General features: G+C 48.5%; 2 protein-coding genes across 2 annotated transcripts in view; both read left to right on the top strand.

Annotated features, from left to right (window-relative positions):
• Positions 1-12,104, top strand: part of GRAMD1C (GRAM domain containing 1C) — a gene marked incomplete at its 5' end in the record, with an annotated part of 53,410 nt that extends 41,306 nt beyond the window's left edge. Inside the window, 9 exon segments of the mRNA XM_084263104.1 lie at positions 2,306-2,452; positions 3,218-3,336; positions 4,404-4,546; positions 6,229-6,332; positions 7,005-7,184; positions 8,673-8,730; positions 9,248-9,358; positions 10,197-10,302; positions 11,875-12,104. Of these exon segments, the coding sequence (XP_084119230.1) occupies positions 2,306-2,452; positions 3,218-3,336; positions 4,404-4,546; positions 6,229-6,332; positions 7,005-7,184; positions 8,673-8,730; positions 9,248-9,358; positions 10,197-10,302; positions 11,875-11,952 (1,046 nt within the window). The 3' untranslated portion in view covers positions 11,953-12,104.
• A 1,282-nt stretch (positions 12,105-13,386) lies between these two features.
• Positions 13,387-16,335, top strand: ZDHHC23 (zDHHC palmitoyltransferase 23; the record flags this gene model as incomplete). Its single annotated transcript, XM_084269612.1, has 4 exons — positions 13,387-13,508; positions 13,838-14,524; positions 15,093-15,260; positions 16,068-16,335. Exons 1-4 carry the CDS (start codon positions 13,402-13,404, stop codon positions 16,333-16,335), a joined length of 1,230 nt encoding a protein of 409 aa, XP_084125738.1. The 5' UTR covers positions 13,387-13,401.
• Positions 16,336-23,239: the final 6,904 nt, after the last annotated feature.

Raw genomic sequence — 23,239 nt, 5'->3', positions numbered from 1 at the left:
TGTTCCAAGAGCTGAGGGGGGTTGCAAGTAAAAACATCTTCCTCAATGGATACTCATGCACTTGTCACTTCATTGACTGTTCCTTGTTAGACACATGACTAGATAGAAATAGAGTAGCCAAATTGACTAGGAAATTTTGTATAGACCTGTGGATGCTCTTGCTTAAGACTCAGGAGAGGGAGAATAGGTGTCACACTTGAAGAGTAAAATACCCCCATGGCAAGGTCTACAGCGTAAGGTAATAACGTGCGGGTCTGAGCATATCATAAGTCGCTGTGGCTTACTGAATTACCCCACATCAGCAGAAACATAGTAGCTGTCCTAAATTTGCATCCTTTAGCTAAGCCTCACTGGGGCAAAGGTAATTCGCATTATCTTGTATTTGCTAAGACACACACAAATAGCTGTCAGAGCTTATCAGATGCATGGTGATTTGGTCACATGTCTGGGCCTTTGTATATATTGTTTTAGTCAGTAGCAGATCCCTTGGATGTGTCAAGATCCAGCTGAATAAGACTCAGCCTGTGTAACAAGGCTTGAATTACCTGGTGTTTGACTCTGTGTGTTGGCTGATGCTCAGTAGGCAAAGGAGATGTCAACGTCAGTGTCTGAAGCTTCCTGTCTGTAAGAGGAAAAAGAGGAAGTGAGGAGTGCACTCTGAAAGGAGAGGTCTATTATGTTGAAGTCTTATTAGTAGAGGCCAAACTTAGGTTGGGACTCCATTTTGCTGGAATTGGGCTCAACAGTGAGAGGCAATGGCAATGAACACAAGCTGAAAACCCAGGCTGACTTTTCTGGCTTCTCACAGCCTGCTTCAGCACAGCAGAATCTGTATACCAGCATGTAGTGGTTGCACATTGGCTCGTTAAATAGGCTTCTTAAAACAAGGGTTTGCTTTCTGTCCTACCTTGCAATTGTATAGACTTAGAATTGCACAGGCAGAATATGATGTAGGAAGAAATTCCATTTCCTCTGCATCACAAAAAATATGGCACTTGGGCTTCTTTTGGGGTTCTGCATTGAAGCCTGACTAGGTCAAAGAGAATTTTTTTTGGGGGGCATATGTTCAGCAGTGACCTTTAGCAGCCCAGAAGCAGCATTAGAGCAGAAGTCTGCTTGGAGTCAGAATTGGATTTCGTTGGGGACTGTCGTGGTGTTTAGTTGCTGCATTTGCATTTATCAATACTGACTGCTACCAAGCAGTAATTTTTTAAGTGCTGTAACCTTAGCCTATAGGCAGCTCGTGAACTATAGCTTGATATTCAAGCTACCTTTGCACTGCTGGCTGGCACTGACCTTTGCTAGCTGTGAGTGCTTGTTTGTGTCAGTGGAAAGGTTAGGCATCCTGACTTCTGTCTTGCTCTTCAAGATTTGCTTTCAGGCTTTGTCTTTCATTTTAGTGATGCGGGGAGGGGGTGGCTGTTTGGGGTTCTTTTTGTAATTATATCTTAAGATGGACTTGCTTCTAAAGCATAAGCAGATTGAGCTGAGGTTGGCATAGGAAACTGCTTGCCCTCCAGGATTATAATTCTGTCCCTTATCTCTTGCAAGAGTGGCTGAGACAACCACAAAGCTGAGTCATGCTAGCAACCAACAAGAAGCAGAAATAGCAAGGATCAGTGCTGCAGCCACAGAATGCCACAGAGGCGTTTGGTGGTGGGCTTTTTTGAGGTTGAGGACACCGATTAAGCATCTTGGTACACTTCTCAGGACTGCAAAATGGGGCAGGGTATTCCTCTTACAAATAGGTGTGGGGAAAAAAAACAGTTTGAGGAACTGTTTGGGAGTCTCCACCTCTCCCTTAGAGGGGGTCTCTACCTGTCTTGTAGGCTGTGGACACGATCAGTGTTGCAGATGTGGCTGGTCTGAGAGTTCTGCTTGTATCAAGGAAAAAGAAAACCAATCTGGTTACTGTCCTACTTGCAGTGTGTGTGCCCTTTGTACAACAGACACACATATTAAGGAAGGTTATCCTAACTTTTTGTCTTCCTCCAATGTTTTCTGGTAGGATTAGTAGAACACCAAAGGCAAAATTAAAGGGGTGGGACCTTGTAATGTTGATTTATCAATTTCTGTTTGTACTGAGAAAATGAACAGTGGTGGGGGGTGAGTGTAGGAAAGCAACTCTGGACTTTGCTCCCGAAGATAACCTACCCACCAAACCATGTGCTGCTATCATTATGAGGTTTCAGAGAGCGAGATACAAATGCTGATGCAAGCTTGGGAAGAATTTGATCTGTAATAAAGCTTAGTATATTATAAAGCTTCTGCTCTTTTGTAACATTATCTTTCTGCCTTTCCTTAGCAGTGAAGGAGACGGTGACTGAGAATGATCTCTATGGGAGACTTTTTATAAACAGAGTTTTCCACATCACTGCAGACAAGATGTTTGAAATCCTTTTCACCAATTCTCACTTCATGCAGAGGTTTCTCAATTCCAGGAGTATAGTAGGTAATATACTCTCCCTTCTGTCTGCATTGTAAACCCTCCTGAAAATTTCAACCTCTGATAAATGTTAAATAGGGTTAAGTTGAATTTTAAGTTTGTTGAGGCTCTAAAGCTCTACTATGAGAGAGGGTATTTGAAGCTAGCCTGTTGTTTCTGTAGATTAGTCATGTTCAGTATAAAACCCCCACCATTTTAGTGTACCACAAAACTACACCTTCATGCCTGAATTTTGGGTAGGTTGTTCAGTCGGTGCGTTCTGTGGGGTATTTCTGATTACATTGTGTCCCAGCAATAGTGAAATGTGTACAGCTGGCATGCAGGCAGAATCACTGCATCCTCCTAAACGATACTCACGGGCTTTAATTTTCTGGATGAGTAAATTTTATTCATTGAGATCATACGAACAGAAAATTAAGTCAAAAAGGGGTAATATTTATTCAGTGTCAGCTTGGAAGGCAAAGTGGCAAAAGCTTTTGATAATGCTAAGTGAATCTATTCAACTTCTAAGCAGATTGGAAATTACTTTTATTTACTTAATTGTTTGCTGTTCCTCAAGTCTCTTCCAGGAGACTCAAGTTCAGCTTAGTGCCTTCACCTTCATTCATCAGTGACCTACAGTTTTGCCTTTTCCCATAAAAAACACAACCATTTGGAATCAGTTTTTTGTCTCTCTCTCCACGACTATCCTTAACTGTTAAGATACAAAAGGGTAGAGATAATGCCTTTTAGGCAATCTGCATGTGAGATTTTGTGTGATTCCTCATCTAGATGCTGTATCAACCCCTTGGAATAGAGACTCCAGTGGCAATCAGCTGAGGACTCTGACATACACTGTAACGATTAACAATCCACTGTGTGGGAAGTTCACGACTGCAACTGAAAAGCAGGTACCACTTCTCTGTGTGTTTGTACTTTAAAGCAAGGGAGAGGTCAGCCCTTCTGTCAGAGATCTGGCCACAGATAAGAGTTCTGTTAGCTGAGTGTGGATCTGCACTTGAAATGTATCATCTCTGGGGGCAGCTTGCTGCCCATCCCACTGGTAGAGAGCAAACGCTGATGAAATCAGAGGCTTTCTACCCTTACATGTGGCTGTAAGCTTCTACCACAATCTGGAGAAGTGTTAACTTCTCTTGTGATTTGGAGGGTGAAAACACGCAGTAAAATGCTTTCAGTGTTACTTCTGGACTCCCCAGTACAAAACTCAACTCTTCCTTGTTCAGTGAAAGCAGCTAGGATGAAGGACTGGAGCATCTCCTGGGAAACAACTGAGAGCAGGGACTGTTTAGCCCAGAGAAGACAAAGCTCGGGGAATCTTTATAGTCTTACAGTACCTCAAGGGAGGTTGTGGAGAAGACCAAGCCATGCCTTCACCACCAAAGGCCACACCTTTCAGTGGTGCCCAGTGATAGGACCAGAGGAGATGGGCACAAACTAAAACACAGATTCCCTCTGAACATCAGGAAAGACTTTTTTTACTGTGAGGGTGATTGAGCACTGGACAGGTTGTCCATAGAGGTTGTGGCGTCTCCTTCCTTGGAGATACTGGAAAGCCATCTGGACGTGGTCCTGGGCAACCAGGTCTGGGTGGCCTTCCTTGAGCAGGGTTCTTGGACAAGATGACCACCAGAAGTGCCTTCCAGTCTCAACCACTCTAATTCTCTTTTGGGAAAGGTCTTGTAGGTCAGTCTTGAGAGCTATGGTCAAGAGTCAGCGGCCAGCCTTGCATCTGGTACTTTAAATGGGAGTGGGGAGATACTGCTGCTGCCTATGTTGGCTCCAGCAGAAGGCATCTTCTTTCATCTGTAATTTTAAACTGTGTTTTATTGTGCTTGTTCAGGCTTTCTCTTTACTTGGAGTTCACTTGGGAGTTAGTTCATCTAGGCTAACAAATTCGGGCCAAAAGAAAAACAAAATAATGAATATACCTTCTTATTTTTATTTTCTTTTATGGTAGATCCTGCATAAGCAGAGCCAGAAAGGTCAGTCTTACCAGGTGGATGCTGAGGTACTGACCCACGATGTCCCCTACCATGACTACTTCTACACTGTGAACAGATACTGCATCAGCCGCACATCCAGCCACAAGTGTCGATTACGGTGAGGTGGAGTGGTGCACATGGGGAGGGGGGAAGCCAGGGCATGTGTGTTACAGGTTGATGAAGTGTGCTTATCAAAACATCTTACCAGCAGCATGGAGAAGGTCAGTTTCTTCTGAAATTGGAGATCTCTTATGAAAAATAAACTAGGCTTTTCTCTTGTAATGTGCGTGCTGTATTTTTATCTCATTAATTCAGTGAGAAACAAACTCCTGTGTTGACTTTACAAGGTACAGAACTCATCTCCAAGTCTGAGCTGGGTTCTGACCAGCCTTGCATTTTTGAGTGCAGCTGTGTGAGTGGGATAAATTGGAACTACCGGAGATCTTTTACAGTGGCATCTCTCAGATATTCTTGCTAAGGGCCTGCAGAGGAGGATGGTTTGCAGGAAGGTGCAGGGAGGATGGAATGTACTTCATTATTAAACTCCACTTCAGTAGGGGGGGTGTCTCAAAATGCACTTCCCTTTCCTCTCCCATTTGTTGAAAGTGCCTGAAGTGATCAGGTTCTGCATTCAGTGCATTTTGTGACTTTCTGACTGTGCAATCCCTGGGAAGTTTCTTGTGCTGTCTTTTAGCAAGACCTTTTATCTCTAACTTAATCAGTACCCAGGAAAGGTAAGCAAGCCTGGATTTTATTCTGGCTTATCTCAGGCTATAAAAGTGCCAAAGACTGCCTCTCTACTGAGAGGAGAAGGGAAGAAAGGTCGTTGAACATCTGTTCTGGAAGATTTTTGAGTGAGTCATTCTTCCTCTTTGTGGGCTGTGTTTTGTTTTATCTGAGGCATGTGGCAACCTTAGGGTAAGAGCAGAAACCTGGATGTCAATATGATGCACAGGGCACGCATGTACAGAACAGGAGGTACAGGGTGGTGTTACAGCTGGCTTTATTGTGCTGTGCTTAAACTCAGCTCAGAAACTCTATTTGAAAGATGCTGTTTTGCTAGACTGGGAATACAGTGGGCTCACATTGATTTGGGTGATTATTTGAAAATGTTGTCTATTCTAGGACAGTCAGTGTTCCTGACTTAAAATTGCAGGCCATCCTTTTGTCCTTCGTGAAGAGCTTTGGGACTCATTCAGTGGTTAGAAGGAGCCTTCTGATGGACTATTCCATTTCTATTCTGGAAGCATTATTGATTAGCCTGACCTGGGGGACGCAGGGCAGGAATGTCACTTTCCCTCTGTCGTGCTCACAGAAAGATAGTTTAATTTCTGTCTACTCAGGGTGGGATCTGAGCTCTTGGTGCATGAGTGGTGATAATGAACCTCACCTGCTGCCATTGCCGTGCCCATGCCACATATCATATGTACACATACAGAGTAACAAGTAGGACTTGGATCCGGAAGACTGAAGTCCTATTTTAAATGTATGTCAAAGTGAGAACACTTCAAAGGAGAGAAATTCTCTGCTAGTCTGAGTCTGAAGAAAGAGACTTCAAAATGCTTCCCATAATTTGAACACTTGGGTCTCCCGAGGCTTTAGCTGGATATGCTGCCTTTGCTGCTGTCTGTCTCTCGCCTTGCTTCGGTGTAAGTGCTGCCCAGGTGGAAAGCCCAGGCAGTTCCAGTTGGTGTTTCAGATCATGGATGTAAGCTAGAGGTCTGCTTCTGATACGAGATTCTTGCCATCACTGTGCCACCTAGAAGAGCCCTCTTTCACTCTTGTATTCTTCTTTATTAGGGTTTCTGCAGAAGTGAAGTACAAAAAACAGCCCTGGGGCCTTGTCAAGTCTGTAATTGAGAAGAATACCTGGGGAGGAATACAGGAAAACTTCAAACAACTTGGTGAGGCATTTTCCTCCCTGTGCTGGAGTAAGGAGGTAGCCTTTCCTATATATCTTCTCATGTCTGCCAAACCTGATTCCTCAATGGCTTGAAAAGAAGGCAACACCAAGTGAATCTGGAAGTCAGATGTTCTGTCATCAATATACCTCCTAATTCCAGAAGCCTCGTAGTTTAATGCTACCAAGGGAGCTCTTGTGTACCTTGTCATAGTTGCTTTCTGAAGGAAACAGGAGGAGCAGCAGGAAAGCTGCTGCTGTCAACCTCATGTGCCTGTCTTAAGCGTTTCCTTGACTGTGGGTGTAAGGAGAAGTGGCACTTGGCAGGCTCCCTGGCTGTGTCTGTTCACAGCCTGGCCGGCCACGGCTGCAGGCTCACAGTCTAACACAGTTCCTCGTCCCAGCCTAACTGTGTCTGGGAGCGCTCTAATGCATTAAACAGTCCTGCACAGGCTGGATGTACACTGTATCTGAAAAATCTATCAAGTGCCCTCTAGTAAGTAGGACAGGTAGTACAGGTCAAGGTATAGTTTGTGTCAATTACCTACTTTAAGTTCATCTACTAGAAGGCGCAGTTGCTCCTTTCATGACCACCCTGCACAATTTAAATCTCCAGTGCTAGGCTTTTCAGCTTCCCCTTCGGAAGTTCAATAACATTTTTTTTTTTCCACTGCAGAATCAGATCTCCTAATGGAGGAATATGCAATTAATCAGTCCATAGAAGACTCTGGAAAATTAGTTGCTCTGAGACGAAGGCGACGCAATTTACACCGGAGTCTGGCAGAAGCACTTCCCAAACGCTCTTCCCAACACTCCTCTGGTGACATGGGAGTAGAGTCCCAGGGCAACGTAATAGGTAGGAATTAAGTATTTTCCAAAAGGTGCATTCAAGAAAGCTTAACTCTTAAAAATAGTGCAAGAGTAACACTTGTGTGTGTATATTACTCTCATAGTCTTTGTCTAATTGGTGTGATAACAAGCACTTCGGTGTGTTTAGGCTTGCATACGTAGTCACTTCTATGATGAGCATCTCATGAAATCAAATCTAATCTCGTCACCTGTTTTTAAAACAAAAAAACCCAACCAGAACTTAAAATCTGCACTGTACCTGCATAGGATTGAAAATGAGATGGGATTGGAAGGAAATTTAACCTGATTTTTGTAAAGTTGCTAAAAATTGCTTCATTCATTCAGATAACTGCACACCCAAGTCATGAGTCACTCGCCTCTTGGCCCTATCAGCTCAGTTTTCTTTTCTGGTTGTTTTTTAATGTTAAGGAGTCTATTTTCTATCTGCCTCTGTAACTTCTGGGTCACTGAAGCATTTTTTGCAGTTCCAGTGCCCTTGGGCATGGCAGACCTGGCCACTAGCAGATACAATATTAGCTGTACCTGCAGAGGTGAGGAACAGTCAAGCACTAATGCGTACCAGAGTGGTGGATTTTGATGTGTAAACACTGGAGTAGGAGCAAATGCTCTTTCCTAAAGGGTGAGAGGACACTGAGTGTTAGCACTGAGAGAACACTTGTATCAACAGCATGTGTAATGGAGTCTTTACCTAACTGAGATTGCTTCCTGATTACATAACTTTGCTACTGCTGCTCCACCTATGCAGGTGAGTGTGTCTGTCTCAGTATGTGCTATAGCTTTCACGTATGCCCTTTGGCCGAGGTAGGAAGTGTGAGTGTAAGGAACTATTTTAGCTGCACAGGTAATTATATATTTAGAAATCAGCTTACCCATAGTGGTAGGTGATTGCTGCTCAGTTTGGAGAGGACATGCACGCTTCCTCTCCCTCACTAGTATCTGGTCCCTGTTACCTGACAGCTAGCAAATGCTCTTTCTAAAGGCTGTTTTCAGGCCGATAAGTAAACTGAGTCAGTAAGGATGGGACAAGTTGCAGGAGAACTTGATTTGACACTGGTGGTCAGAAAGGCTGATGTGGTCAGGAGAAAAAGCAGAAGACAAGATTCTTCATAGGCTGTCTCTGCTCAGATGTGACTAGCAGCCTGTGTGCTGAATGAGTGCTAGCAGTGACTGCAGCCTTCTCAGGCTGTCTAGGTATAATGTGACCATGCTCCACAGTGCTGTGTTCTACCCAGCATATTGGGGCTGGGAGAATCCTGCTTCTGAGGGAAGAGCCTGGCTGTCCAGCTGACCTGTCTGACAACTGAAAAAATGCCTCTGAATGCTGGCGATGCACCCACGTGATATGTTATTTTTTTTCCATCAGAAGCTGCTCAGCTATTCTGTGGGAAATGCTGGGCACTGACATGTATCTGCAGGCATCCTTTAGGAACGTTCTTCAGTACTTTTTAACCTCCTTCTCTTCCATGCCCTATAGGAAGGAAAAGAGATGCTGTAAGTAGGACCACCACCATCATTGTAGTAATGAGTGTCTTGTAAGTACTCGCTTGCATTAAACTGTGGCTTGACTTGAGCTCATCTTGGTCTTCCTCTGTATCTGTACCTCACTTGCATGTCAACACTGCATGCAGCATGATAGAGCCTAACCTGACTGGAATGGAGCACATGGGTACAGGAGGGGAATGGATAGATTTACAAAGTGGCATGCAGAATGAAAATGCTGACTTGCCAAACTAGTGTACCTTGCAGGTTTACTTAGGATCAGGTCTGATCCTATTAAAAACAAAAAACCCCAGTCTAGAACCTACTCATTCCTGGTTTTAAAAGTTCTGGGAGGAGACATGGTTTTCATTCCTATTGGTTGCTATTACACAGTGTAACCCTAACTGCTGAGAATTGTTTGGGTAGAGCTTTATTTTCAAGATAGTGCTGTCCCACACCTTTTTTTCTCCCAGAAGGATTATCTTTTCTTAGTTGCTTTTAGCCTAGATCTTGGTTCTGTAGCATTGTGAGCAAAATTGTTTCAGTACTTGATTTTTGTTCTCTCTACAGTTTGCTGCTCTTGGTCTTGCTGAACATAACACTGTTTCTGAAACTGTCAAAGATAGAGCATGCGGCTCAGTCCCTCTATCATGTCCAGCTTCAGGAAGAAAGCTCTTTAAAGTAAGTTGAATTCACAATCTTTACTTTCTTCCTCAGCTTATTTGTGAAATCTAAATAAATATCAATTTTCATTGCTCAAAATTTAAGTTTTCGAAAGCTGCTTGGTGCTTGCTGCTCTTCTGTGGTCTGTGCTGGTACCCAGTGACATGTCTGACTGCATCTTGCAGTAATAAATTTCTCCTTTGACAAGCTGTTTTTTGAGGGAGTGTTAACCTTAGCTTGCATTTATCACCCTGCTGTGACTCATCTCCTGTGAATATCATAGTGCTGAGCACGGAAGCGAAGTGTTTGCTCCATCCTGTGTGAACCAGCGTGATCTCAAACGTAACGTTCAAGAGCCGTTTCGCTTCTTAGCATCTTTCTGTGAGTCTCCTGCTGAACCTCTTCTCCTCTTCAAACTTCCATGCTCGGTACCATTTGTACTCAGACACATGGAAGAGGCTCAGATGTTGCTTGAATATGGTATCAGGAGGTCAGTTAAAAAACATAACTTGATCCTTGAGTACAGAAGCAGTGTGGTGACCCCCTGTACTGATCATCTTGGAACTGGTTAGGGTAACTTTATTTGTGAGGAAGACCTTGCCTGCTCACGTGTGAGGACTTAGAGTGTGGGGAGAATGCAAACACACCTGGTTTTGGCAGCTTTTGCCTACAGAGGGCTGAGGCAGTACCTTCAAGGCAGGAGGTACTGAAACTCGACCACAGGCAGCTTTTAATATGGCTGATGGGAAAGGATGCCTTTAGTGATGGCAGAGTAATGTTGGCAGAGAGCAGCTGCTTTTACAAAGGCATAGGGGTGCTTTTCTCATGCTTCTGATGTAATCTCAATCTCTTTCAGCATATCCCCAGAAATGGTATCAAAAGAGGAGATCCCTCAGTATGATAAGGAGCAGGTTAAACATGTGAAGGGAGTTTTAAGAGACTCAATTGAAATGCTTGAGCAGGTAGGTGTGCGAGTATTTCCTGGTGATATTCTTGTTTCTTAGCCACTCAAGTTTTCTCCCTAATGCCATCATAGCTTTTGTTTAATGTCTTCTGGTGCTGGCTAAAGGTTTTGTGACTCCTTCATCTGTCTTTTGACCTAGGCTTGAATATGATGCTTTGACTTGATTTGGTTTTGGTTTTAAGATAAATACTCACATGAATGTTCTTAAACCTGTCATGTACCTGTATTGAGAACGTGGTTCTAAATCATGACAAAGCAAAGACTGGGGTAATTGAACACACATCCTCTCTTCGACGAAGGCTCAAAATATACTGTGAAGTATTCATCCACCTCACTGTGGGGTTTCTTCATTCAGGTTTATACTGGCTTTTGCTCCCCACTACTGAGTAGTGCGAGCTTCCCTTAGCCTTGGTATCAGTGGGCCACCTAATCTCCAGTGTGAAAAATACATAAACTCCACAAACCACATGTTTCTTCAGGTTCTGTAGCTATAAAGTTAGTCCTTCTCAGTAACTTACGCTTCCAGGCCCTTACTTGCTACAAACACTGCCTAAAAAAAATGTTGAATATTGTTGTGTGTCTGATCCTGAAGTCCAGGACTAGTAAACCCCTAGGCTGAAATGTCAGTTTATTATTTTACTGTTAACCTATGAATGTTCTGATTTTAAGTTCTTCCATTAAATCTTAAAATGTGACAGAAGAAATTATTAGATTAGGAAAGATGTGGGGGAGTTCACATGTACCTCTATCCATCACCAGTTTTGCTCTGTGTTCTCCCACGCACTAAAGGAGAGTAGAAAAAGCAGCCATTTTTATACTCCCTTGTTCAGAGGTGTTGCTGCACACCAAATTGCTATTAATCTATTAACCATTTCGATCACAGATTTGAAAAAGCTTGAGAGGGGTGGAAGTTTCACTGTCAAAATGGATTTCTTGGTTTCCACATCCTTTCAATTTTCTTTACTTCCCAAACAGTTCCTGATTCTGAAGAGTTTAACTGCTTTTGGAATAGAGTGTTAAACCCCCCCCCCCCCAAAAAAAAAAACACAACCAAAACCCAAACCAAACCAACTTTAAGAAAAAGAACTAGAAGTGAGAATTCAGCCACCTTTTTCATCCCAAATAACACGTTTTGTCTGGAAGTCATGACACAGCTTAGCACCTGTTACCCTGTGTATTCCGAGGGCCGTCAGTACTCTAAACAGACCCTGCGCGGTGACACGCGCGGGGAGCGCCAGGCCTTGCTGCAGTAAAAGGGGTGCTGTGCTGCTGGGCGTTTGCCACGAGCACGAACTGGGACTGAACGTGAGTGGGGTGTCTCGTCTTCCGTGCTGTTGCCTGGTGGGGTGTTGAGGCTTTATCATACCGGACTGTTAGCAGTTACAAGCTGTAGAGAGTAAAGCTGTTAGGAGTTGCCTCACCGTGCTCTCCTTACAGAAAGATGTGGGGAGGAAGTTGCATGACATCTCTAAAAGAACAGGAGAGAGACATTATTCTCCTGATACCTCTCACCCGTGCGGAAGACTAATTTAAGTAATTTGTGGGGGGTATGGTGGTTTTATCTTCACAGCTGAAGATCTCCCTTTCCATGCTCCAGAGAAGCTTTGACCACCTGAACAGGACACAGAGCAGCAAGGCAGAGAGTTAATACCCACATCAGCTTCCTTTCTGTTCAAGATGTCGGAAGACCTGACGTGTGTATGAGGACTTGCAGGGGTACGGGGGCTGTCACTGTCACCTTGGGACTCTTTACTGTTTGGTTCAAAAGCTGCACGGAATAAAGGTTTCTGGAAGAAGTAAGTTGGGTTCTGCATTCCCGTAGCCTGGAGGTCTGTGTCTCCTGGCAGCCCCCTGGCCTGGGGAGTCTCCCTTACAAACAGGGTGAGCGAGTGAGGGAGGGGCTGCACAGCCAGTTAATGGATCTGCAAACTTTGGAGGAGGGAAGAACACTCTCAGTGGAGAGTGGGCTCTGCTTTAATGCAGCTTTTTACATCGACTTCAGAATGACCATCAGTGAAGGAGTGTTGGAGACAAAGGAACAGGTACTGGTTTCACAAACACAGGATCTATGTATGCTTTTTTTTTTTTTTAGCCACGGGGACCTTGTAAAACAAGTCACCATCTTTAAGGAGGAGTATTTTTAAGATTAATTAACTAACTAGGAAAATGCTTGATACCTCTTTGGAACATCTCTTGCACGCTGCGAGCTTTGGCAGCCTGCCTCCCGCCATATGTTTCCAGCTCTCCCAGAGAGATTTCAGCCCTCGGTGTTTTCTCTCTCCAGGGCTGCCTCAGTTGGTTAGCACGGTGTGCCCACTGATGATGGTGATGAAACACTCTTTCTTGTGGCTTAAAGCTTTTGGGAAGCAGGTGGGGGGGGAGAGAAGACGAAAATGAAAGCTAAAAGCCAGGGAGACGGTGCCGTCCCCAGGGGCTCAGGCTGATGTGGTGTGCGGTCTTGTTTTGCAGTGGTGGCGACCGGCTGCAGCCCAGGGTAGGTGGGGGTGGGGGGGGGGCTGTGTGTGGTGGTGGTGGGGGGGGGGGGGGGGGTTGAGTCACAAAACGCAGGGTCCTGGGCTGCAGCCCTCCGCGGGGTCGCCTGTCGTGCCGGGTGGGAAACTTCGCCAGCCGTGCGTGTCCCGGCAGCGGAGCTCGCCCGCCCCCTCGGTCTGTGGCGGGGGAGGCGGGGCTGGCTCTCCCCGGCCGCGGGGCCGCCTCCTGCGGCTGCCACCTGTTGCGCTGGCCCTTTAAGACAGGTGCTGCCGCGTCACGGCCGGCCCCGCCCGGCCCGGCCAGGCATTGGGCCTTTCCCCCGTCAGGTGGACGGCGCCGGGGCGGGGGGGGGGGGGTCCCGCGCTGCCCCCGCCGCACACCTCCGCGCTCGGGCGCCGCTTAGGGCGCGGGCGGCCAATGGCGGCCGGGCTCCGCCGAAGGGGGCGGGGCCGCTGTAGAGGAGGCGGCGGCGGGCGCGAGGCACCTGCGGCTAGCAGGGGGGCGGGGCGGCTGCCGCGGCGGCGCTGCCGTGCGAGCCGCGTCCCGGCGGCGGCGGCTGAGGAAGGGTCGCGGGGAAGGGCGCGGCGCGGCGGGGCGGGCGGCGATGGAGGAGCCCCTCTGCTGCTGCGAGTACGTGGACCGGAGGGGCGAGAGGAACCACCTGGCGGCGTGCTGCTGCGACTGCGAGGACCTGGACGAGGGCTGCGAGAGGTAACGGCTCCGTGACCCCCCCCCCCCCCCCCCCCCCCCCCCCCCCGCCCCACCGGAGCCCCCCGTACCTGGGCGCCCCGCAGCTGCCAGACCCCCTCCCAGCGGCGGCCCTCAGCCGCGCCGGGCGGCCCCTCACCTCGCCCCGTGGGCAGCCGGCGTCCCCCCGCGGGGCTGCCGCCTGGAGGGGAGGGAAGGGCGCCACGGCTCGGGAAACTCGACGGGAGAGAGGGAAGGGGGCGGCGGGCGGGGGCTGCAGGAGCGGGACGGGGCAGGGCTGGGGGTGGGTGACCGCCTGCTAGCCGGTCTCTGCGCTCCCCCTGCCCCAACAGGTGGCTGACGTGCAGGTCGCTGCCCCCGGGAGCGCTGGAGAGGATCGCGGACACGGTGGCGGACCGGCTGCGGGTGCCGTGGTTCGCGGGCGCCGTGAAGATCAACGTCAGCCTCGTGCCGCCGCTCCTGCTGCTGCCCGTCTTCCTCCACGTTGCCGCCCTGCACTTCCTGCTGGGGCTCGTCGTCCTGACGTCGCTGCCCGTGGTGGTGCTGTGGTACTACTACCTCACCCACCGCAGGAAGGAGCGGACGCTCTTCTTCTTCAGCCTGGGGCTCTTCTCCTTGGGCTACATGTACTACGTGTTTCTCCAGGAGGTGGTCCCCCGCGGCCACGTAGGGTTTTCCCAGGTGCTGGCTCTCACCTGCGGGTTAGTTCTCATGCTCGCCGCCCTGTCTCGAGCCAAGAAAGACCCTGGGTACCTCCCCACCCCAGCCAGCCACCAGCGTTTGCCCGACAAGGGTGCCAGCGGGAGCTCCAACGGGCTCCATGGCGTCGCCGTGTCAGGAGCCGCCAGCAGCTGGGCTGTGAACGGGGAGGCCAAAGGCTATTCCAGGATGTCAGCCGGGGAGCCAGCAAGCCTGAAAAAGGACTGGTGTGCCAAATGCCAGCTGGTCAGGCCGGCCCGAGCAGGGCACTGTCGGCTCTGCGGCAGGTGTGTAAGGAGGCTGGACCATCACTGTGTCTGGTAGGTCTTGTACTGCTGGGGTTGGTTACTCTCTCTCTCTCTCTCTCTTCCTCCCCATCCTCCTTTTATAAGTCAGCTGCTTTTTTTTACAGTCCCTGTCAGATGGGGTTGCTTTTGTTGTGTGTGAGACCTGGTGACGTTCTTCAAAAGAGTGAATTTGAAACACGAATGTACTGGTTTAGAGAACAATTACATGCAAATCTGCTGTTTGAAACATTTTAAACTTGGCTCTGAGTAGAATGCTGTAGAAGCATGCCAGGTCACGCTTCAAAATTGCCTTTGGTTCTCTACTGGCCTTACCTGGGTTTTGTGTCTCAGCAGAAGCCATGCTTGCTAAAAGTTTGAGGCAGATGGTCCACCGCTGTTACCCTACTGGCCCATGACTCTTGCCTGCAACGTTTCCATGGAAAGCTGTAAAGCTTCTTTGAACGTGTTGCAAAGTTCTTAAGCCTGTGCTGTACAGAAGCACCTTGGAAATCAGGTTCTCTGACAGCTGGGGGAGGGAGGAGGTAAGGGAAGCCACCTTCTTTCCACTTTAAGCAAAGTAATCTCTTCTTTCCTTTTGGAGGATTAACACCTGTGTAGGGGAGCAGAACCACCAAGCATTCATCCTTGCACTCTCCTTCTTCATGCTCACCTCTGTGTATGGGATTACGTTGACCCTGCACACCGTCTGTAGGGGCCGAACTCCGTTCGTGGCGTTGTTCTACTGCCCTGGGGCCTATTCTGACTACAGGTGAGACATCTGCCTGGGAGAGAGCTGGGGTGGGAGCGGGCTTGGTTAGGCATCCTGGTTCCTGTTCTGTGCTCTGTGCCAGCTCTGTCAGTCAGCTCTGACAGCTAGAAAGTGCCCTCTGGGAAAGCAGGGATGCATCAAGGCTTTTTCCAAGGTGAGGAGCCCGAAACTCAGAGAGAGCTTACCACTTACATGGGGAAAAAAACATTGGAGGAGTTGGGATTTGAAGTCTGTTGATTTGCGTCTCATATAGGTACATCTTTAAATACGTTTGCCCCCAGTTGTGGGCAACGGTCCAGCAGTCTGGAATCTGTGTGTCACCTCTCTCCTCACCTCACTGTTGATCAGGTGGCTGTCCCTCTGAGTTACCTCTCAGACCAGAACAGCCTTGATGTAGCTCGTCTGGCAGGGAGGGCGGTGAGAAGCTGTGGTGCTGCTGCTGACGGGCAGGGTCCGCTGGCACAAGTGACTCTACCTCCTGCACTCCGTTTCATGGTGGATTGAGTGTGAGTGTTGTCGTATCCTTAGGCTAGGACTGAGTACCTTCTTAACGGTAAGAGGAGCTACCCAGCATGATAGCAGTGTGCAAGAGTGGTTCTGGTAGTGCTAAAAGCTCTCGTTAACTAAGCCCTGAAGCTTTAATTTTGAGAGAGCCTTTAAGGATTATCTGATGAAAGCAGCGAAGGGAGATCACAGTGGCAGATGTAGACAGGGATTTGAAAGGATAGCGATTACCAGGGAAAGTCACTCTAAAGCAGCTGCTCCAAAACTAAATGGCTTCCTTCCCATCTTTTTCCCTGCTGCCAGCTCTGCTCTGTCCTTCACCTGTGTGTGGTACTGTGCCATTGTAACAGCTGGCATGGGATACATCCTTCTTATCCAGCTGTTGAACATCAGCTACAACGTGACCGAGAGGGAAGCTCGGCTGGCGCTGCGGGACAACACTGGGCGCAGGCTCCTGGGGGGGTTAGTGATAGACACTGGCCAGTATAACAGGGGTTTCCTATGCAACTGGGGCCATTTCTTGAGCCTGGGGTCTTCTCCTCCACAGCGCTCTGCTGAAGACATCGTGTGACATCACTCTTTCTCCAGATGATGTTGACTGACTTTCTTTAGCGGGGGAACGGCCCCTTCCAAACCTAGGACTCCCTCCTCCCACACCCCTCCTTCGTGGTCAGTGGACGGGCTGCCTATCCCTTCACTGACATCATCAGAGGCTTTCCCAGGCAGAACGGCTCTTTGCGTGCTGTCAGCCAGCAGCAATAGGATGCAGAAAGCAGTAAGCCATATGCACAAACATGGAGAGGAGGAAGAAGCCCGCTGCGTTTTGCCACATGGGAAACTCCTTGTGCAGCTCAGCCCAGCGGGAAGAAGAGCATGAGGCTTTAAGAACTTGAGCTTTCATCAGGTGCAAACCCTGCCATCAAGAAGAACCCACTGCTGGACTTCTGAGCATGCACTGGTTCCTGCAGAGGTGAAGGAATCCCTGGCTTGTACCTACGTGTGACACTTTGGAGATGTCAGGAGGATGGACTTTTAATATAGGTAACAGATGGACCGCAGTGGAAACCAGACTGTTTGGCTAAAGGAGACCGTCTAGGCACCCACTGAGCAGCTCCCTCCTCTCTGGTGCATTTTTTTTTTTAATCTATGCCATCCAGCTGTACACACGCTTGTCTGAAGTGCCTTTGTGAGCAACACTCCTGTAGGGCTTTGTAAGATCCCTTCACTTCGTGACCCCTAAAGTTGTTCTGTCCCTGTCTGTCTGACTGGGTGAGAAGACGCTGTCATCTTCGATCCCATCGGTCTTTCTGCAAGCTGGGGCTGTGCTGGTTTGAAGGTTTGGCTTGTTTCCCTCAGAGTGTGCCTGCTCTGGTCTCGGATTGTGACATGAGACAGCAGGTAAATACACCGACTAAGGAGGAGATGTTTTGAAGCAACATCTGACAGTGGGCTCAGAGGGGAAAACAAGAGTGCTGTCTGATGTTGTTTTATGGAAACCACATTCCTCCCTCCCTTTGTGGGAGAAGGGAATCTGTGGGAGAGTAGACAGTTCTGCTAACAGCATTTTCAGTAGGCAGTATCTTGGTTGTGTTGCTAATAACGTAATGATCCTGTCTCCTCTCAAACCAGTCACTCTGGAGCTCCCTGACTGTATATCTGTTTTCTCAAGCTAGGAAGCTGAGGAACACTTTGGTCTCTGCTGGCTGCTTTTGGAGTAGGTGATGTGCTAAATGTGTTCTGGAAAAAATACCACGTGTTCCTCAGCAGCCTGCAACTGTATTATTGCCTAGACATGAGCTTCAGCTGAGATCACAAGGTTTTGGTGGTGATGGTTTCTCCTCTTTGTGGGTGGGGTTTTCTGTTGATTTTTGTTTTGAACCCTTTGTGTATGCTGCTGGCCCTGCAGTAATGAGATGAAAGGACAGGCAGGAAAAAGCCTGTGACTGGCACAAGAGTTACATGTTGGGTCCGAGATGGTGAAGCAGAGGGAAGAGCCTTGTCCTGGCTACTGATGCTTTTAGATGCATGCACAGATTGTACCTACCCCTGACTCCAGTTACACTGCAGGCAGCTGGGGAATGTTGGCTGAGTGATGCAAATTCACTGTGAATTACCTCTGAAGAATGCAGGGATGGTAGCCCAGTTGGGGGTGTTCCTTGAGGTCCCTCCTGTATTTGCTGTGTGTGCTTCTGATTACGTGTCCGTTTAATGTGAAGACCATGTCCCTTTTGCACACAGTTTTTGGTTTCCTCAAACAGCACTTTCTGTAACCAGCAGGTGACTGGGGAGCAGCTGCAGAAAGAGGTACTGACTTACTGAGCACCACCTATTTCCACTTACCCCTTTTCATCCAGCGGGCAGCTCTTTATAAGGAGGTGGAGGGCACACCTCTCGTGCTTCCTGCCTCTAACTGAAGACAACAAGAGGTTTCTGACCACTTCCCTGGCCCTAATGCGAAGAAAAAGGCACTCAGCTAGACTGTGCTAACTGTTCCTCTAGGACCTTTTGACTGTTTGGAGCCTGACCCCAGCAGTTTAAAGTCACACAAAGTCTTTGCCTTCACATGAGTTGTCTGTAAATGCTTCCGTGGCACATACGCGTTTGGTGGTGCCTGCTGAGATGAATGGGAGCTTGGCAACCCTGGAGACAGGGATGCTCTGGGATACTGGGTTTGTGATTTCCTCCTGCCATTGGCAGAATGCTTTCCTGGGCAAAATGAACCCCTGCAGTTGAGGTAGCCAACCTCTCTGCCCCTGTGAGTTACATGTGCAGCGTTCAGTTATGCGCCTGTGAGCAGAACAAGCTCTGGAAGCCTTTCCAGGTTTGAGATAAGTGATTTATAAGAGTCCTATTCCTGGCTGGGGGAGAGCAGAGCAGGTCACAGATCATTTCCCTGGCACTGCCTGCCCCCTGCTCTGCTCACGTTCTCCCACTGGCTGAGATTGGTTAAGATTTGGTAGCTTGTCTGTTGGTGCAGCTGTAGCCCTTGTCTCTTAGAGAGCTCTTACAGGGGGGATTCAATATGGACTGCTCACACCAAGACTCTCAATGGTGGTCTCCCAGCCAGCATGGGCTTTGGAGTGCAGATCAGAAACAAAGGACCTCAGGCGAACGGAACCATTCCATACTTTAGCCAAGCCCACCCTGATATGGTGGGGGTTAAAGTGCTAAAGTAAATTTCATTGGCGTCCTCCAGTGGGAACTGGAACCATCCAGGACACTAAAATGGCTGCAAGGCTGGGTTTCTGTAGGAGGAGAATGCAGCGCTGATGCCCTGGTGCACAGGGAGCTCACCTGGCTGTCATCACATAGCAGTGGTGACTTTCTTTAAGGACGTGGCCTTTGCTTACTACCCTGGCTTCTTCCCAAAAGGATTTACCTTGTGGATGCCTTGGGAGGTGGGAAGCATAAAGTGACAGGATATAGCGCTGCCTGAAAGGGCGGGAGCATGTTGAGCTGCAGTTGTTGGAGCTCTCCTTTTAATAGCCCTGAGATTAGCAGGAAGCCCTTGAAGGGAAGCGCTCCCTTTTGCCCTACAGCCAGGGCAGACTCTGGTGATCTCTGTGTATTGAAGGACGATTGATGTCCCAAGTATTTTCTTGCTGAGCTTCCTATTGCCCAGGCTGGGCCTGCTGTGTCAGTGGCTGCCTAAATTTGTGCTGCCTGGGTGTTGGAGCGGGCTGTGTTTGACAGGTGACCTGTGAGCCATGAGTGTGGCTGCTTGATGAGGAGTAGTGGGCTCCAGGAAAGTTTTCCCTGTGTAAGGAGAGAGGACCCAGAGCCGGTCAGGAGCAGGGAAGGACTTTGGTAGTATCTAGCCTTGATGTTTCTCCACCCAGACTTGGATAGGAGTTGATCCTACTTTTAACTATGACCCTTTAAGAGCCATTTGTTGTTTCACAAATAGTCTGGGCTTCTGCAGGCTGGGGCAACCCAGAAGGGGTCAGGACTCTGGTGTTGCCGCTGTTGTAGTGTTAAACCCTCTGTGTCCAAATGCCAGCACCCTACTGTTTGGTGACCGTACTACAGCCTGTGCACCATTAGATACACCCTGTGTGTGGTGGCTTGGCACTCTGTGTCGTCTTACATTGTGCTGCTTTTATTTTGTAGGCGAGTCACAGGTCCCCACATCGACTGTTTCTCTGTTTAACTTGTCCTCAAATGACAGAAGTCACTGGTGAGCCCCAGTTGGTGCTGCTTGTGACTCCTAATCACATTTCAGCCTTCATGCTATGATGGTGCTTTTTTTCTTCAAAGTAGGTTGCTTTCAAGTGTCTTAATGAAAACCATTTGCTGTAAAATTTCTTCTGAAGATGAAATGGATGCTGCCTCACTGCCTAATGTCTTAATAATGTGCTTGGTTTTTCCTCCTATATGAATCTATATCGCCTCATTAGAGCAGGAAGCCTGTGTGATGATGGATGTGTGCTCCTGTATTGCTCTCAGTGAAGAACTGTGGTTTCCAGGATTTCCTTCCATGGTCAGGATGTTTATTCAATGGAAATCTTTCTGCAGACAGGTGAGGCGCTTTCTGAAATGCAACAATTCAGCCTCCCAAGGTCTTGTCTGCACAGAACTCATGTGAAGAATTGACAGGCTCTGAAAGAACTGCCTGCCTTAAGAGAGTGGGGTGGTTTGGGTGGCTTGTTGTGGTTTGTCATGTTCTTTTTTTCCACAGTAAGCTTTAGGGAAACACTGTGTCAAACATTGGTGAGTTTTGTCGAGAGGACTGGTGTGTGAGAGTGTGTGTGCCTGTTCCACATTGTATTCAGTATTTCCAAAGGGATGCAATTATCAATCAAAATAAATTATTAGAAATGATCTGTGGAGTGGCCTGTTGATTTATGCCAACACGCTCAGCTAAGTCAAATGACCGAAAGCTGCCGTCAGCTCATGGCTGTTTAGCTCTGAGCTGGACTTGGGAATAAGGGAACAACACGCTAAGGAGAAGCAAGGAAACAAATGTTCTTCCAGTTCTGCAGAAGCTGCCCTTTGGGTTTGTTGATGTTGGGATGAAATGGACCTGCTTAGCACTTCTCACCACCTTGGAAAATAGGGATATCCCCTTGCGGTGGGGGATTTGAACCAGGATCTTGCAGCATTTGATTATCAGATACTGAGTGTTTGTATCTGATCAGGTTCCTCGACTTTTTGTCCAGTGCCTTGCTTCTCCTCCTACACCTGCCCACACAACACATCCAGAACCCCAAAAAAGAACAATCTCTTCCTTTGAGTTCTCTTCTAAGCCACGTTTGGAAATGATGCAGGTATCCTCTGTGTGAAGAGATGTAGCTTTGTTCCTGTTGGCATCTTGGGACGTCTGCTGAAAGGCAAGATGACTTTTAATGAGTACAATCACAGGTGCCTTTGACTGTAGCAGAGCTTTGCTTTGATTTCCTGTGTGGCACTTCTGTCTGCTGCTGAGTTACTTTGCTTTGAAGGTTACTCTGCGCTCACAACAAGGACCTTGCGCTTGCAGTGAACTACTTTGTAGGCAGGTGACAGTGGTGTCTGCAGAAGGGTGTCAGACTTATGATACCCTGCCAGCCCCCAGCTTCATTAGGCTCCGGTGCTGATGGCAGGGATGCATGACAACGCTGTCTCGCCCCAGATTTGCTTTTGTTTTCCCTTGTAGTTTGTGATATTGCCTCTGCGGAGCCGGAGCCGGTCTGGAGCAGCAGCTCCCATGCTGGGGAAGGCTGAAGTGTGCTACTGTGGCTGTTGTCTGTGTGTACCAGCTCTGCAAAAAGGTGTGAGCTGTGGATCAGACCACAGTGGTTCATAGACCCTTCCCAGGCTCACTACTGTCCCCAGCTAGTCCTGCTTCCCTGGGGGGAGCAGAGGAAACTGTACTTCAGGCAGTGATTCAAATCCAGTTTGAGTTGGGCCTGGGAGACTTTGAAGAGACCAGTGTACAGATTTACCAATAATAAGACACTTCTGTGGTCACATTTTTTTTGGGGGGGAAAAACCAACTCTGAAGGGCAGGTGTCAGCAGGGGATGGAGCTGGGGCGAAGGGGAGCTTACAATCACTTCTGGTTGTACCGAAGTGAAAACCACCCCCCACCCCTGCAAAGAAGGGAAGTCTGGCTGTGCAGCCACCTCCCTCTTGCTAAGAAAAGCAAGGAGCTGACAGGCAGGAATGTGCCTGAGCTGTGAGAGTGTGGGCTGATGACCAGCGTTCAGGCAGTGACATCTGCATCTAACCAAGTGCTGGACTGGAGCAGGAGGAAACTGATGCTGTGGCACAGCCAAAGGCTGAAGCTGCTTCCTTGTTGGTCTAACAAGCTCTCAGGTGGGTCATCCTCCTGCTGGGAAATGTTTGCTGGAGCTTTAACTTGCAAAACACTAATGTCATGCCAGGCGCTGTAGGGGTGTACTGCTTGGGGTCTCAACAGCATGATCAGGCACAGCCTTGCTTCTGCCAAGGAGGGGTTGTTTTAGCCAGGTGTGGTTTGAATGGGGAAGTCAAGGGACTTCTCATCTCCCCTTTGATTCAGACTGTGTTCAGTATGAATGCACCTGAATCTTGAACATCATCCTGGTCCTGCAGCTGAATACAGCTGAGGCTTCAGCTCTGTACCAACATTGAGTTAGCAGTACACGAGGGCAAAAGGGGTGTCCAAGCACTCCTCCTCCTCCTGCTGCTGGGCCTGTCCAGCCAAAGAACATCTTACCAGGAGAATCTTTTTCAAAGCTACTAAGAAGAGAAGACAAACCCTGGAAGGTGACAGTATTGGAGATAAAGGCTGTTTTCAGAGTGTTGACTGTACTTCAAGCTCTGTGGGGAGAGTAATTCTCCATATCAGTGGCATTATTTTCATGGATTCTGAGTGGGAGCTCTGGGACAAAATGTGCAAGTGTGGTACTGCTGGGGAAAGAATCTGCTGTTGAGTAAGCTGGATGCACTCCTGAGTAGCCCATGGTTTTGGGCACCCTTTTAGCTCTGAGATGTGGATTCAGTGCCTGCTCAGCCTGTTGCTAGGGTCAAGACCAGGCTGTGTGTGGGCTCACCCACTCTACTGCACCATGCTTGTGCAGTGTGCCCTGTCTCTGGCTGTTGTAATGCTGTCTTCTCTTTAGCTGAGAGAGCCCTCATGTCCTCACCTTTTATCCTCTGACTCCCTGTTCTCCTTATGCCAAGAATCCATATGGAGGATGGGGGGGGGGGGGGCGGTGCCTTTCCCTGCTGCATTCATTGCCAAGCCCCCGCGAGGAGGCAGGCAGCTTGGGAAAAGGCTGCCAGTAACCTGGGAGCATAAGGGCTGGTTTGGAGGTGTTCTGGGCACTTGTTAGGCTCTAGGTGGGAAAGGCTTCTTAGAGGGGGGAAAGTGTGAAGAGAAAGTGGATTGCTGCCGCTGTGCTGTCACAGCTTGCTGCTGTTAACACCGAATGTGGCTGGGGCGTTAGTGCAGTAGCTCAGCCCACCCCGCCACCCCCATCTTGGCTCTGTCCTATGTGAAAGACTCTGCCC

The sequence above is a fragment of the Gallinula chloropus genome (assembly GCF_964237585.1).
Source record: "Gallinula chloropus genome assembly, chromosome: 1".
NCBI classification, from domain to species: Eukaryota; Metazoa; Chordata; class Aves; order Gruiformes; family Rallidae; genus Gallinula; species Gallinula chloropus.
The sequence above is the reverse complement of the archived record's forward strand: the minus strand, read 5'-3'. Positions and strand labels throughout refer to the sequence as shown.